The sequence below is a fragment of the Theropithecus gelada genome, chromosome 16 (genome assembly GCF_003255815.1).
Source record: "Theropithecus gelada isolate Dixy chromosome 16, Tgel_1.0, whole genome shotgun sequence".
Classification (NCBI taxonomy): domain Eukaryota; kingdom Metazoa; phylum Chordata; class Mammalia; order Primates; family Cercopithecidae; genus Theropithecus; species Theropithecus gelada.
The window spans coordinates 75,220,433-75,234,485 of record NC_037684.1 but is presented as its reverse complement, the minus strand read 5'-3'; the positions used below and the strand labels follow the sequence as shown (position 1 = coordinate 75,234,485).

The 14,053-nt window shown below is 57.6% G+C and overlaps 1 protein-coding gene across 9 annotated transcripts in view; it reads right to left on the bottom strand.

Annotated features, from left to right (window-relative positions):
• Window positions 1-7,212: 7,212 nt before the first annotated feature.
• Window positions 7,213-14,053, bottom strand: part of TOM1L2 (target of myb1 like 2 membrane trafficking protein) — a 132,144-nt gene continuing 125,303 nt past the window's right edge. For all 9 annotated transcript variants that reach the window (XM_025361685.1, XM_025361686.1, XM_025361687.1 and 6 more), the window contains 2 exons: window positions 12,543-12,579; window positions 7,213-11,497 (listed from right to left, as the gene is read on the bottom strand). In XM_025361685.1, the coding sequence (XP_025217470.1) occupies window positions 11,349-11,497; window positions 12,543-12,579 (186 nt within the window). In that variant the 3' untranslated portion in view covers window positions 7,213-11,348. The remainder of the gene's footprint in view (window positions 11,498-12,542; window positions 12,580-14,053) is intronic.

Below are 14,053 nucleotides of genomic sequence, written 5' to 3'. Positions count from 1 at the left end.
CGGGGCCTTTCGGGGAAGCCCCGCCCTCCCAGATAGACGGCCCCGCCCCACCTTGAAAGAAGCGGGGGACCCCTGATCTCCGGTCTGCGCCACAAATCTCCCCTCAGCCGGCCCCTCCTCCAGAGCGCCCTCCAGTCATTCATTTTATCCAGCCTCGCGCACAATGGCAGCGGCTTCTGGCCGGCTGCTGCGGGAACGCGGGCAAGCCAAGCCCCCTCTCTGGTACTCTGTTTCTCCAGCACCAAGCAAGAGAGCTGAGTGGAAGCCCCAGGCCTGGGCCCATCCCAAACCTCATTTCCTCACTTCCTAGATTTGACTCTTTACCACAGGACAGGGCAGGATCCAAGTTATAGGGGTCTCAGGCCTGCTGTGTTGTGAGCAGGCCTGATGTAACTGCTGGGCCAGTTACATCACTCTGCCTCAATTTTCCTCATTTGTAACATTGGCCTAATGATGCTTCCTCACGGGTTGGCTGGGAGGCTAGTGACAATGTGGAGGGGAGCATGACCTGTGAGATCAGCCTGCCCCCTCTCTGCAAAAAAACCAGAAGATTGGCCTCTTGAGGACAGCAGTGGCCAAAGAAAGAGGCTGGAATTTCCTATCGTCTTCATTTGGTTTCCTCCCAGATCCAGCTGTAGGGATAGGATACCAGTGGGCCCAGTGCAGCTCCTGAAGGAGGAAGCCAGTACCCAAGGAAGACTGGCCCCAGGACTGTCTGACCCCAGATTTGGTACTTGTTCCCGGGAGCAGTCAGGATAGGGGCCACAAGGAAGAGGTGGCTGTGCTTTAGATCAGAGCCAGGCTGCCCTGGATCATGACAAACTGGGACTAGGTCAGAGCAGGCAGCCCTGTTGAGAAGAGGGCTGGAAACCAAACCTGGTTCTGTGGCCTAGGGACAGAGCCAGGTGGGGCAGGAAGGAGGGATGGGGTCCCAATGAGGTGGGTTGAAATAAACCGGAATTAACATTCAGGTATCTGAATGTGATAAGGCAGTGAGCTCCCTGTCCCCAGAGGTATGCAAGCAGAGGGAAGCACCCTTGGTGGAGGGCAGCCCAGGAAACTCATCAGGGGCCTGGGCCTCAGGCCTTCCTGACCCCAGACCTTCATGAGTCAAGCCATCCTGCAGACTGCCTTGCTCAGACTCCAGATATAGCCTGTCTGACCACGCCCTAAGCAGGAGTAAAATTCATGATGCATTTTAGAAGGGGTGTGTGGGGGAGAGAAGCCACAGAGCCCAAGTCCCTGGGGCTCAGCCTGGACATCCAGCTCCCTTTGTTCCTCTCCCAGAAGTGGCTGCCGTGGAAAATTACCCAGAATAGGGGAGCCAGAAGTCATAGGGGTCACCAAACCACATCTCCCCAAGTAGCGCTGCTCAAGGGTCCACCCAGGACCCACTCCCTCCAGATGAACAACTGCTGGAGAACACAGAGAACAAAGCTGGCTTCTCCTCAGTGCCCTACCCCCACCAACACTCTGGAGGCGGCAGGAAGCCGATGATTTCCCTGAAAATTTCAACAGCCCTTCCCAAGGAGGGGGTGGGATAGGAAGTACTGGGTGAAGCCTAAATACCATTTTCTTCAGAGCTAGGCAGGTGACCTGGATCCACTTACCTCACTTCTGAGTCTCAGCTACTGGATCTGTAAAATGGGAATAACCCTTCCTGCAGTCACTGCAGAGGCAGGGAGGGTGTTTTGGAGTCATCATCACAACAGATCTGCCTCACTGTTTTTTGTTTTGTTTTTTGTTTTGAGACAAAGGCTCACTCTGTTGCCCAGGCTGGAGTGCAGCGGCATGATCTCGGCTCACTGCAACCTCCACCTCCTGGGTTCAAGCAATTCTCCTGTCTCAGCCTCCTGAGTAACTGGGATTACAGGCACATGCCACCATGCCAGGCTAATTTTTGTAGTTTTAGTAGAGACAGGGTTTCCCCATTTTGGCCAGGCTGGTCTTGAACTCCTGACCTCAGGTAATCCACCTGCCTTGGTCCCCCAAAGGGCTTGCAAGTGTGTCACTGCACCTGGCTATCACTGTTTTTTGTTTGTTTGTTTGTTTTTTGTTGTTATTGTTTTTGAGACAGTCTCGCTCTGTTTCCCAGGCTGGAGTGCAGTGGCACAATCTTGGCTCACTGCAACCTCGGCCTCCCCGGTTCAAGCAATTCTCTTCCCTCAGCCTCCTGAGTAGATGGGATTACAGTCATGCACCACCAAGCCTGGCTAATTTTTGTATTTTTAGTAGAGATGGGATTTTGTCTTGTTGGCCAGACTGGTTTCAGACTCCTGGCCTCCAGTAATCTACCCACCTCGGCTTCCCAAAGGGCTCGGATTACAGACGTGAGCTACTGCACCCAACCCAACCCGCCTCACCGTTTTTCAAATGGGTTACCACATATGTAAATAGAATAGCTCAATAAATATTCACTCCATAACTGCAGGAGTTAGGGTAAAGGGAAAGAAGGTAAGACAACGTCAACAGGAGACCTGCACCCCAGAAAATCCAACCCCCATGGGGCACAGTCCAACGTGGGGGTGGGAGGAATTTTGCCTGGAATTACCGGGGCAACCCTCAAGGTGAGGGTAGGGGAAAACAGAAGAGGGGATCCATTTTTCAGGGGGAACATGCTTGTCTTGGCGGTTTCTCCCCTCAAAGATCCTGAGACCTCCAAGCAAGACCCTCGGGCCCCGCTTGGCTGGGGAGCGTTGAGCACGCCCAAGGAACGTGGACACAAGCCCCTCTGTACTGGTGTGTCTGTCGGGTCAGGGATCCAGCCTGGCCCACGGTGACCCGGGCGGGCAGGTTCCGCACAGTCTACTCGCTGAGCGCTGGCAGGGTGCTCAATGCTGTTTAAACCCAGTCACTCCTCTCGACAGCCTCAGGCGGTTGAGGCTGTTACCATCCCATTTTACAGATGAGTAAATTGAGGCACGCGGAGTGGGGCGGTGAAGCGACTTGCTCAGGACGTCACAGCACTGCTGCCCCTGATTTTGTCGGGGCTGGAGGCAGCCGGAGAGCCGGGCCGGCTCCGCACACGCGCGGGCCAGGGCAGCGGCTGGAGACCCAGGGGAGCCGGGGCGCGGAGCCAGACCAGCCCCGCCCCCGCGGGCCCGGCGCAGCCAATGGGCGCCCGGCCCGGAGTGGGGTGACGCGGCGTCAGCGCGTACTCCCGGGAGCCCAGCCCTGGGTCACATGCGCCGCGCCCGCTCGACCCGGGAGGCAGGGAGGGGCGGCGGGGACAGGCTGAGCTCAGCCCCCAGGCCAGACACCTGGCCGGGACGGCCGCCTGGTGAGCGTCGCGGGCACGGAAGGGCTAACACGGGACAGCCCCATCCGGGAGTGCGTGGCGCGCCCAGAGCAGAGAATTCCTCCCAGGTCACCCAGCCCGGCCCCTGCCCAACCTCGGCGTTGCCAACTGGGAGATAGGGGTTCGCATCTCCCCGCTTCCTCCAAGCCTCTTAGAGACTGAGAGGCAGCTTCTGTGGGTTTCGAGCCTTTTCGGGCAGGCGTCCAGCGCGGGCAGGGCCTCTTCCCAGGCCACTCGTCCTGTCCAGCCATGCCCTCGGTGCCCGGAGCTCAGCGGTAGATGGCAAGGCGGGCACTGGGCAGAAAGACTGGATTGTCCACCCTAGCCATTGCTTAGGCTACTGAAACCCCTCCCCCCTCCCAGAGCCCCCTGCCACCCTGCCTGGCCCTGCATATCCTTCACTGCTGTGGGAGCCAAGCTGGGACCTGCCCAGGTTATGGCGGAGGGACCAGGCTGGGAGAAGAGACTGCTCAGCGCCTGAGTCTCCCCTCCCCTACGTCTTCATCTGTATATAACGGGGTGAGATGACTGTTGACATGGATGATTCTGGTCGTAGATGATGCTCCTGGTCTCATTCCAGCTTGGGCTCTGTGGTGAGCTGGGCAAGTTCTGTCCAGCCCTCTCTGAGCCTCCATGGCCAGCTTTGCCCCTGGAGGCTCACACCCACGTGGGCACCTGCAGGCTTATCATGAGTCATTGAACACACCCTCTACAAAAGAGCTACTTGAACCCCAAAGATTGCTGCACAGTGAGGAGTGTAGCTCACAAAGGCTGAGGAAGAGTGATACCTGTTCTCTGGGGGGTAACTGGCTGTTTGAGGAGAGGCCAATTACATGCTGAAAGGGGTGAGTCTAGCTGGCAGCAGGGAGAGTGAGGAAATCCATGTAATAAGGCCCCTGTGGGCATTGGGTTTACTACCCACTACACCAGTTTACGGATCAGGATCAGGAGAGTAAAGAACAGAGTGAGACGGTGACTTACCCAACACCTACAGTTAAGCCTGCAACCCCAGGTAGGCATGGGGTGGACAGGAAATGGCACCAGACAATGGAGTCCACTCAGTTTCCGGAAGCATCCTGCTTACTCCCTAGTGCTGAGAGTACAGATTTTGCATCCTGGAATGTTGAGGGCCTGGGCTTGGAGGCCCTAGACAGACTCATCTGGGGTCTGCTCCAAAAGCTCTGACAGGGGCTCCTGTAAAATAAACGGATAGAATTTCTGGGTGGGTCATGCAAACCTAATAAGGTCTCAGCTTCTGCCCTTCCCCTGCCCCCAGGACCCAAAAGAGACCCTTTTCTTGGAAAACAGGTGGGTTGGAAAAGAATCCCTCTTTCTCAGGTGCTTTCATGGGCAGGTGCATCGTGAGCAGTGATGGGACCACAATGTTCCCACACTGCCCCTCCCAGATCTCTAGGGATGGAAAACAGTTCTCATGGGGCTCTAAGGACAGAGCCTTCCATCCAAGGGGTGAGGAGGCAACGCTGGGAGAGTCCAGAAGTTTGTCTGTGTCCAAGTCTGTGCCCTCAGTGTGTCACTCCCATCTCTGGCCCCCTCCATCCACACTGCAGTGACCAACTATTGTTTGTGCTTGCCCAGATTTCATTCTTCCTCTGCTAAGAGCCTGATTTTCAGGGTGGGTTCTGGGACTTCGGCTGGAACTACTGTATTGGGAAAGAGGCACCCTCTCTCTGCCAGCAGGATGTCTGCCTAGAGCTCCAGGTAGCCTGCAGTCAGCCACATGGAAGAGCCAACCCAGAGGAGGCAGAACCAAGACTTAGACAGACAGATTCCTCACCAAATTCACAAGCACCTGGATCCAGCTGTGCCTGCAGCTAATTCAGTTACATAATTCTATCTACATAACACATTCTTCTGATTAAACAGTTTCTTCCATAACCAAAAAATGTCCAATGTGTCATCTCTAAATGAGGACTTTGGGCCACAAACTGCCTCCTTTTGGCAAAGAGGTCCTGATGCTACTCTACTCAAGCATTTCCCCAATTTCTTTTCCCACAGAGCCCCTCCTTGATCAGAACAGCTGTGAATGTATTGGGAAAGCACACTTCAGCAAGTGCCCTCAAGTCGGTTGAGTCAGAGTTGCACAGCCACCCTCCTGTTCCCGTGCAGCTGGCCTACCCACAGGCTCCCACAATGCACACCTCAAGTGTGCAGCTTCAGTGCCCTGGGGCTCAGCTCAGAGCCTCCTCTCCCTGCAGGCCCTGGAAGAGGGCTACGACACTTACTGACTGCAGACTCCCCTTGACTCTGGGAATGGACCCAGGCTGCGCGTTCCCCAAGGGCAGGTCTGGAGCAGCCCTCTCCCTCCCCTCTGGCATCAGCCTGGCACACAGCAGGCTCTCAGGAACACTGCTGAAAGTACAAGTGGCCTAGGTGTCCTGGTGATCCACAGTGGTGCCTCAGGACCAATCTACTCTCCACAGGGTAGGGATAGAGCTCAGGCCTCTTTCAGTGCTCACATTGCCTGCTACAGTGCTGGGAGCACATGATGAGCCAGGGTCTATGCTGTCTGTTCAAAGGGACCTGGGTTTGCAGCCCCCCACCCCCACTTCAGAAGCCCACTCCCCTTCCCCCCTGGGTGTGGGAACCTCTATCTCCCTCCAACTGGTCGGAAACAGGCCTCTGCAGAGCTCCCTGGAGCCCAGGGAGGCAACTGGCCAGAGGGAGCTGGGTGCTGCCCCTTCTGGCTACGACTGGTGATGGTGGTGGTCTCAACACAGCCCCTGCCGTGACCTGCCTCGTATCAGTGGGCAGGAGAGCCCCTCCTGAGCCACCCTCCCAGAGGGCTGCTGCCAGCTTCATCTGCTGGCCGTGGAAGTGGTGTCTTTCCTGCCACTCCATGGCCCTGTCTGGGAGGTCTGGCTCTGGGTTGGTTGCTGGTTCTGCCACTACTCCCTGTGTGGCCTGGGGCAAGCGTATAGCTCTTTCTAGTCCTCCATGTCTTCTCTGGCATAGCAAGAGGTTGGGAAGATCTCCAGGTTCATCGGGGGTTTGCCGAGTCCACCCTGACTTGAGGTCTGTCCTTAAGCCCCAGCGAAGGGATTAAAGGGCCCTCAGCCTCCTAAGCCACCTGGAGAAGGCACAGGTCCCACAGGCTCCCACAGTGCACCCCTTATGACCCCCTATGTCTCTGCGCCTGAGGGGCCTCCTTCCGGGAGGACAGCTGCCTTACAACAAAGGGCTGCAGGCACCCACCTCCAGGACAAGGGGAGAGGGGAAAAGAAGCCTGTTTAGAAAGGAAGAGCAGGCTGCAGGGATGGGAGGAGACAGGTTTCTTTTTGGGGGGATAAAAATGTTCTAAATTTGGTTGTGGGGAGGATTGCCCAACTCTATGAATATTCTGAAGACTACTTAATTGTACACTTTAAATGGGTAAACTGTATGCTATGTGAATTAAATCTCAGTAAAGCCGTCAACAAAGAAAGTGTGAAGTCCACCTGGCTTGGAGCAGCACTTCTCAAATTCAGTGCCCCGCACAGGCTCTGCAGATGATGCCCAGCCCAGCTGTGGGAGCCCAGCTGAGGGTGGGGGCTGGGGCTTAGAGGGGTTGGGGCTGGCTCAGGCCTGCTTGCTCAAGGCCTGAGTGCCCTGGGCAAGGATGAGTGGCCTCCTCCTGCCCATCTGGGACCTGGGGTGAGACCTAGGAACAACCACCGCACTTGGTCCTAGAGCTCTCAGGCAGGTTGTGGCAGGTTCACAGCTGCTCCCGCTGACGCCACAACCTAGGCCATGCACAGGGATTTTCCCGGCCAGGTAACGGGCTGCTCAGGCAGCCTGGGCACTGGGGAAGGGTGGACTGAGGGTCCCCATGGCCGCCTCTGCTTAAAGAAAGCAGGTGGTCAAAACTGGCAAGCCCTTCGGACAGTCGTAGACAATTCAACAGACCACACAGGCACAATTTGTTCAATTATTTATTTATTGTGGAGTATTTTACATGCAAGAACCCAACTAGAGAGAGGGTATCTGGAAGGAGGGCCAGTGGGGTGGATGGATGCTCTGAGCCTCGGGTGCACTGACCCACCCTCCAGAACCAGCTCTGCCCACAGAAACACATGACAGTGACAAGAACACTAAACTTCTAGGACGAGTGGACAGCAAATGCAACATTCAACACATTGCTCTTTTCAGGTAGCCCCCAACAATCCTGAGAATCCTCACAATTAAGTGCAAACTTTAGGAAATAAATACCTGTCCCCCTCTCCGGGAGAGCATGGAGGTATGGACAGACAGAAGCAGTTCTGACTCAGGGGCTGATGGCTGCTTCCGGCAGCTGGTGGCTGCAGGGGAAGCCTGTCTCGGACCCCACAGATAGGAACGGCTGGTGATGGGCACTAGGGGAGGCAAGCACTTCAGGGGCTGACAGGCAATGTCTCTGGGGTGGAAACACTTCTCTCTGGGTGGGGAAGACTGGCTGTAACCCAAATGGGTGAGATGTCCCCACAGCCGACAGTGGAGAGGCTCCTGGGGGCCACCCCAGCAGTGCCAGAGGCTGAGGCCAGGCTGCAAGCAAGCGCTCCTTCGCACTGCTCTTCCAGAGCTGCCCAGGGGCTGGCCTGGCCCCAGGTGGGCCCATGGCCTACCCCGAGCCATCCAGAAGGCTGGGCCCGTCTGAGTTAGAGATGTGTGTCTGCGGGGACCCAGGATGGGGTGTGGCAGTGGGAAGGAGGGGGGCAGGAGCGTGGGCATTGGCATCTGTTGCCCCTGGGCCATGCAGAGCCCTTGCCCCAACTCTCCCAGCTGGGTCCTCTCCTCCCCATGGGCTGCAGTGACAGCACAGGCCCCAAGACTACCAGGTGGCAGGGTGGGGAGGTGGGGGAAGGCCAGTGAACCAAGGCACCATCACTCGCGTGGAGGCGCTAACAGAAAGACAGGAGGACAGCTGGATGCTCACCTTTCCCTCCGGCCCAGGCCAGCAACAACCCCTTGAGGCTCCAAAGCCCCTTGTCCCATGCACGCTGGTAAGCGAGCCGGTCATTCTCTCAGCCTGGCCACAGTTGGTCTGCTCAGTGCCTGCAGGCTGCCCAGGCAGGGCCACTCTGTGGCAGGCGGGCCGAAGGCCCACGGTGCTGGGGGCCCAACTGCACATGGCGCCATTCTCTGCTGCCCACTGGCCAAAACGGTAGGCAGGAGGGAATGGCTAGTTTTCACATCTCAGCACACAATGAACACAGAAAGGGTTAAACACATTCCCAAGAAAATATTTTGACAAAATAAATATTTTAACCTATAATCAGGTATAATTAGTGCTTATGAGGAATCCCAGCAATAATTTAGTGTAATTAAGTATATACTGTATCTGTGATTTCTAACACTCACGGAGAGGCTGGTGGGCCTTGAGAGTCCAGGTTTCCTGACAGGGTCGCGCCCCCTTCCTGGACCAGGCAGCCTGAGGACTGTGCTCCCCAGATGGTGGAGTCTGGGAGCAGAGACCTCAGGACAGGACATCTCGCCAGGGCTGAGTGGAAGCCCCTCTGGGGCACCGGGGCTGTACTTGCTTCCTGTGCAGGTCTCAAGCAAGAGCCCCCTCTGCCTACAGGTGGGGAAGGCTACCTCTGGATAGGAGCTGCAAGTAGGCGCTGGAAAGCCACCCGAGGGGTGGCTCCAGGCCAGGAAGGCAGGTGATACTTGTCAGCATGGCCAATGGCCTCCTGCCAGCCCATACAGGTCCACCACTCCCTGCTGCCCCTGGGGCAGCCAGGCCTTTCCAATCATGGCTGGCAACCAGCTGGCGCTGGAGCCAGAGCGGGAGCTGGAACTGGGGTGGGGCAGCTCTGGGCGTGGGTATGAAAAACAGCTTTGCTGGGGGCTCCCCAGCAGGGCACCTATCCCAGCTTCACGCACTATGGAAGCCCTGCTCCTTTCAGAGCCTCCAGGCTCCTGACCTTTCGGGACTCCCCGTTCCGTGAGGCAGGGATGCTGGCTCTTCCCTCCGAGGACACTGGGTCTCGGCTACAGTGCTGAGGTTGCAGAGCACTGACTGCCCAAGGTCCGGCCACCCACCACCCGCAGGCCCAGCTCTGGCAGGGCCTCAGAGACAACCCAAGTCACAACCCAAAGGCAGCCAAAGGGCTGGGGCCTCTGGGTGCACCTGGGCCATCCCAGCCACCTTTTCTGCAGCTCAAGTGAAGCCAGCTGACTTCAGAAGTCTTCACATTCAAGCTGGCCTCAGGAAGGTCTGTCTCTGAGAAACATTGAGGAGAGAGGCAGGGGCTCATCAAGTGTCAGGGAGCAGAGAGGCCAGGTGCGGCATGTACTGCCAGAGAGGACAGGGCTAGAATCAGGCTGGCCAGGCTCCATGGAGGAGCTTCCTGGGTAAACCTGAGGAACTGGAGTGTGACATCCCTGCTAGTCCCACCCTCAGCCAGACCGAGGTCTCCTCTCTGGAGGAAGCTGGAGGGCTGCTGGCCTGGCACGGGGTCCTGGGTCGGGCAGCACTTGCTCTTCACTGAACAGTTCCTGTTGGTGCTCAGCATGGCTCCCAGCTGAAGTCACCATCCTGAATGCTCCCCAAAGACCGTGTCACTGGTCTCTTCTCCTGTCAAGCACAGCCCCCTTTCCTTGCTTGGCTGGTGGTCTGGGCCATCCTGCCAGGTGGGAAGGGCTAACTACACCATGGGTCAGGAACCTGTGCTGACCTAGGCAGTGCATGCTGGAGGGGACAGGAAAAGACTGACCCAGTGAGCTGGGCCCAAGACGCACGGGGGTGTGCACAGCTGCAGCATTCTCCTTCTTCTGAGCAACAGCAGCTTGGTGAGAGGTGTGGGGGAGGTGTCTGGCTGGACCAGCGCCTGGGATAACCCATGAGTCCCATGCCCATGGCCAGGAGACACACCAGTGAGGACACAGGATGGGAGTATATGTTACCAGCCCCTAGCTGCTCTGTCTGCCTTCAGGATCAGCTTGGGGAGACAGTATAAATTGGTGGCCAGAGGACCTCTGAGGTGGGAGGAGGCCAGGCTGTGAGGACAGTCTGTGCAAGCAGGCCAAGGCCGATGCCAGGGAGCAGTGCAGGGGCCTTAGTGCTGCTCAGGCCTCTCAGTCATTGGGAACCTCCAAGCGTGCCGCAAAGCTGTTTACTGCTGGCTCTGGAGGCAGAGGTGCGAGGCTACGATAGGCCAGGCCACAGCCTTGAGTGTGGCCCATGTGCACACCTGCAACACTTCCCCAGGCAAGCCAGAGCAATGCCTCCAATGCAAGCCCCTCCACAAGCCAGGGCCAGGTGTGTGGGTGTGAGCCTGCAGTGTGTGCATGGCAGTTTGGTTTATTGGTAGTGTTGTCTCAGCAGCGTGCCACATGGCCACCATCTGCAGGCTGCCTGCTGCCCTCCCAATTGTCCTTGGCCCTCTCCCTGCCCTGGGAGCCTACAGGGCCCCTTGGTGCCAGGCTCAGCTGCTGAGCCAGCTTGGGTGTGAAGCCTGCGCTGGCAGCTGAGTGATGGAGAGAGGGTCAAGAAGGTGAGAGACCCCCCATGGACACCCAGCAGAGCCTTCTCAAATGCCGATAAGCCAAACGTCACAAAGTGACAAGTCCAAGGAGGGAGACCAGGCCCCAGATGGGTGCAGCGCACCCTGCTCTTCCAGAGATGCCACAAAGCCCCTTCGGGGAGAGAGGTGCCCAGGTGGGCAGAATGCCTGAGAAGGTTGCTGAGCCAGGCAGAGGTGAGCACAGGGCAGGGCCAGGCCTGCTCCTTCTCTGTGGGTGGGTGGAGGAAAGACAGTCCGGGTGGTCTGCTCAGGAAGCACTGCCTGGGGCTGGGCCACTCTGCCCACTCTTCGTTGGAGGAAACATGGGCAGAGGAGCCCGTGGTGGGAGGGAAAGGAGTCTCTGGCTGCAGCTGCCCCACCACTCAGAAAAGAAGGTGGCTAAAGCTGGTCCTGACTAGTGGGAGGCCTGGGAGCAGACACGGTGGCATTTCCATGGAGACACAGGTGTGCAGGCCGTGTGGAGCTGGGGATGTAGGAGTGGCCAGTGCCTGGTGTCCATGGGGTGCGAGTGGGGACCCGCCATCTGGGGAGGCAAACCACAGAGCCGCTCACAGGGCGAAGAGGGCATCCTCTGACCGCTCTGGCTTCTTCCGGCCAGAAGGGTTTGAGGCTGGGGCAGGAGCCTCCATGGGGGGCGAGGGGAGGTCAGGAACCATTTCAGCCGCTTTGGCTCTTTCTTCAAGGAATTTATCAAACTCTGCAATACAAACCAAGGCAAGGGTCAAGGTTGGTGAGGGCCGGCCACCAGAGGAAGCGCACCCTTCCACTCCTCAGCCTGTTTCCTCCTCTAGGGCAGGCATGAAACCCACCCAGGAGCAGGTGGGTGGGGAGGCCTTCGTAAGCTGCAGTGTTGGGGGAGGGTCCCGGGTGTGCCCAGCCCTCCGGCCCGCTAGGGAAAGGCTCTGGAAAACACAGCCCAGAGCGCTCACCCAACCACTGACCCTTTTCCAAATCAGCACTGGGTTTTGTCCATTTTGTCCAGTTTGTCCATTTCCAGTTTTGTCCATTTTCCAGATCAGCACTGGGGGTGGGGCAGGGTAAGCTGGAGGGGCCAGCTCCTGATTAACCAGGCAGGAACCATCCCACCTCCCCTACCCTTGCCCACCAATGGGGGAGACTGACGAGATGCTGAGGAAGGCAGTGGGGAGCGGGGAGGGCCCCATTTATATGGGCATCCAGAGCTAGGGAGCAGGGTCCTCTGAAGTTTCCCTCCCTGCACAGCAGTCTGGTCACAGGGTCTGGCAGACTTGGGGAGGGGGGACAGGAGCACAGAGAGGCAGGTGGAGCGGGGCAAGATGAGCTCGGGGAGGCAGGATGTGAAGGGCAGGGGATGTGGGGGTAGCCACGTGGGAGAACTAAGACCTCAGAGAGGCTCCTCCCTTCTGGCTCAGTGGCCCAAGGGTCCTGATGCGCACCCCCACAAACTGCGCGTGTCTGAGCTGGGCTGAGCACCTGTGGGTCGGGACCAGGTGGCAGTCTGCACCTGCTATTCACCAGCTCTGCAACTTTGTGGAAGTCACATGTTCTTTCCGACCTCTGTTTCCCAATAAGCAAGATAAATCACACTTCCTAAATCAGCATAAGACCTGGGTGGGACCAAGCCAGCCGTGAAGTCCACGGCGCAGGGCCTGGCACCAGTAGGTGCTCTGGCAGCGGGGGCTCCAAGGTGATGGGGGCTGGCTCCTGTGCAGCCTGGGCAGGGGCAACAAAAGGGGGCTGTAAGGCCATTGGCCAGGCCATACCTTCACTTGTGACACCCTCCTCCAGGTCATCGCCCTTCTGTGGGAGGAGCAGAGAGAATGAAATTAGGGCAGTGGTCCAAGCACTGCCCGCCCAGCCACCTCTGTCTGCCCATGGCCACCCTAGGGCAGCACTGCCCAGGGCAGCCCAAACAAAACTTCCTAATTTCCCCTGTTTCCAGATTTCTGTAATAGTAAAATACTGCTCTTCTTATTGGAGAAACAGAAGCTTTGTTTCCAAAAAAAAAGCAAAAAAATTCAAATATGTTTTAGGTTTTGATCCTCCAGAAGGGCTGGAAAGAAAACTCCCAAAACGGTGCAGGCTGGTTCTCCAGCCTGGGCTGCGGAGGGCGGGACCCCACCTTCAGCACTCTTGAGGCTCTAGGGAGAGGCACAGAGCAGTAGCCACAGGGGGCTGAGCCTGAGCACACACAGGGTCACGTGTGCCCAACACAACACCCACTCGCTGCCAGCCACAGGGTTTCTGGGAAGAGGCTGTTCACACCAATAGCTGGAAACCGCACGAGGAGGCCTGGATGGCTCAGGGCCACAAAGCCCACAGCACAAGGCCTGTCACTCAGTAGGTACTTTGGCAGTGGAGGCTGTGCCTCCAGAAGCCATGTCCTGCCGCCTCCTGGGAGCTGCACCAGCCTCCTCCTGTGGCCCAGATTATATCACCTGCTGCTGGCTCCTGAAGGAACCATGGAGGTTCTGTGTACTCAAAAATTAAAGTGCATCAGATTTGATTTTGTTTGGAGAACACAGTAGTGTCTTGAGTTCACGGGGTTCCCTGGGGACTGGGGAAGAGCAGCATGTGCAGGGCCTCATTGGGAAGGGGCAGGATGGGGAAGTGACAAAGCCCTGGGCTGGGCTAGGAGACCTGGGTTCCTTCCTGGCTCTACCACTGACCTGCTATGTAGCCTTACTGGACACATCCCTTCCCTGTCTGGACCCTGGGGTCCCCCTTAGAAGTTAAGGACCTTGGTCCTTCCTGCCTTGCTTCTGTGAGAGAAGCAATTTCTTTTCGAGGCATCCCCTTGGAAAAGATGTCCTGGGGTGTGTTCTTCCTCCCTGACACCCAGGCAGCTGCCTTCTTTGGCAAGGCATGTGTTTGGAAAGCCTGACCTTCTGGGGAGGAGGCCCAGAGCAGCCAGAGGCCCCAACCTGAGGCCTGCTGTCCTAGTGTGGGAGGTGGCCAGGTCACCAGCCCAAAGACAGCCAGGCTGACCCTGTGGTTAAAGAACTCAACAGGCTCTTCTGCCTGGGGACCAGGCCCCCTGCAGAGGAGGCAGCTAGGAGGGAGATGAGGCGTCTCCAGCTCTGGGGGAGAATCCAACTACCCCATGACTCTGGGCAAGCCATTTCCCAGAGTGCACCTCTTCACCTGCCACCCTGACCCCCTCCTGGGCTGCTGAGAGTGAACGTGCTTTGTGAAGAACAGAGGGAGGGCCAGCAGTTATCACGGGCAGCCACTGCAGCTCTCCTTTCTTGGGACCTGTTGCCATTTTCAGATG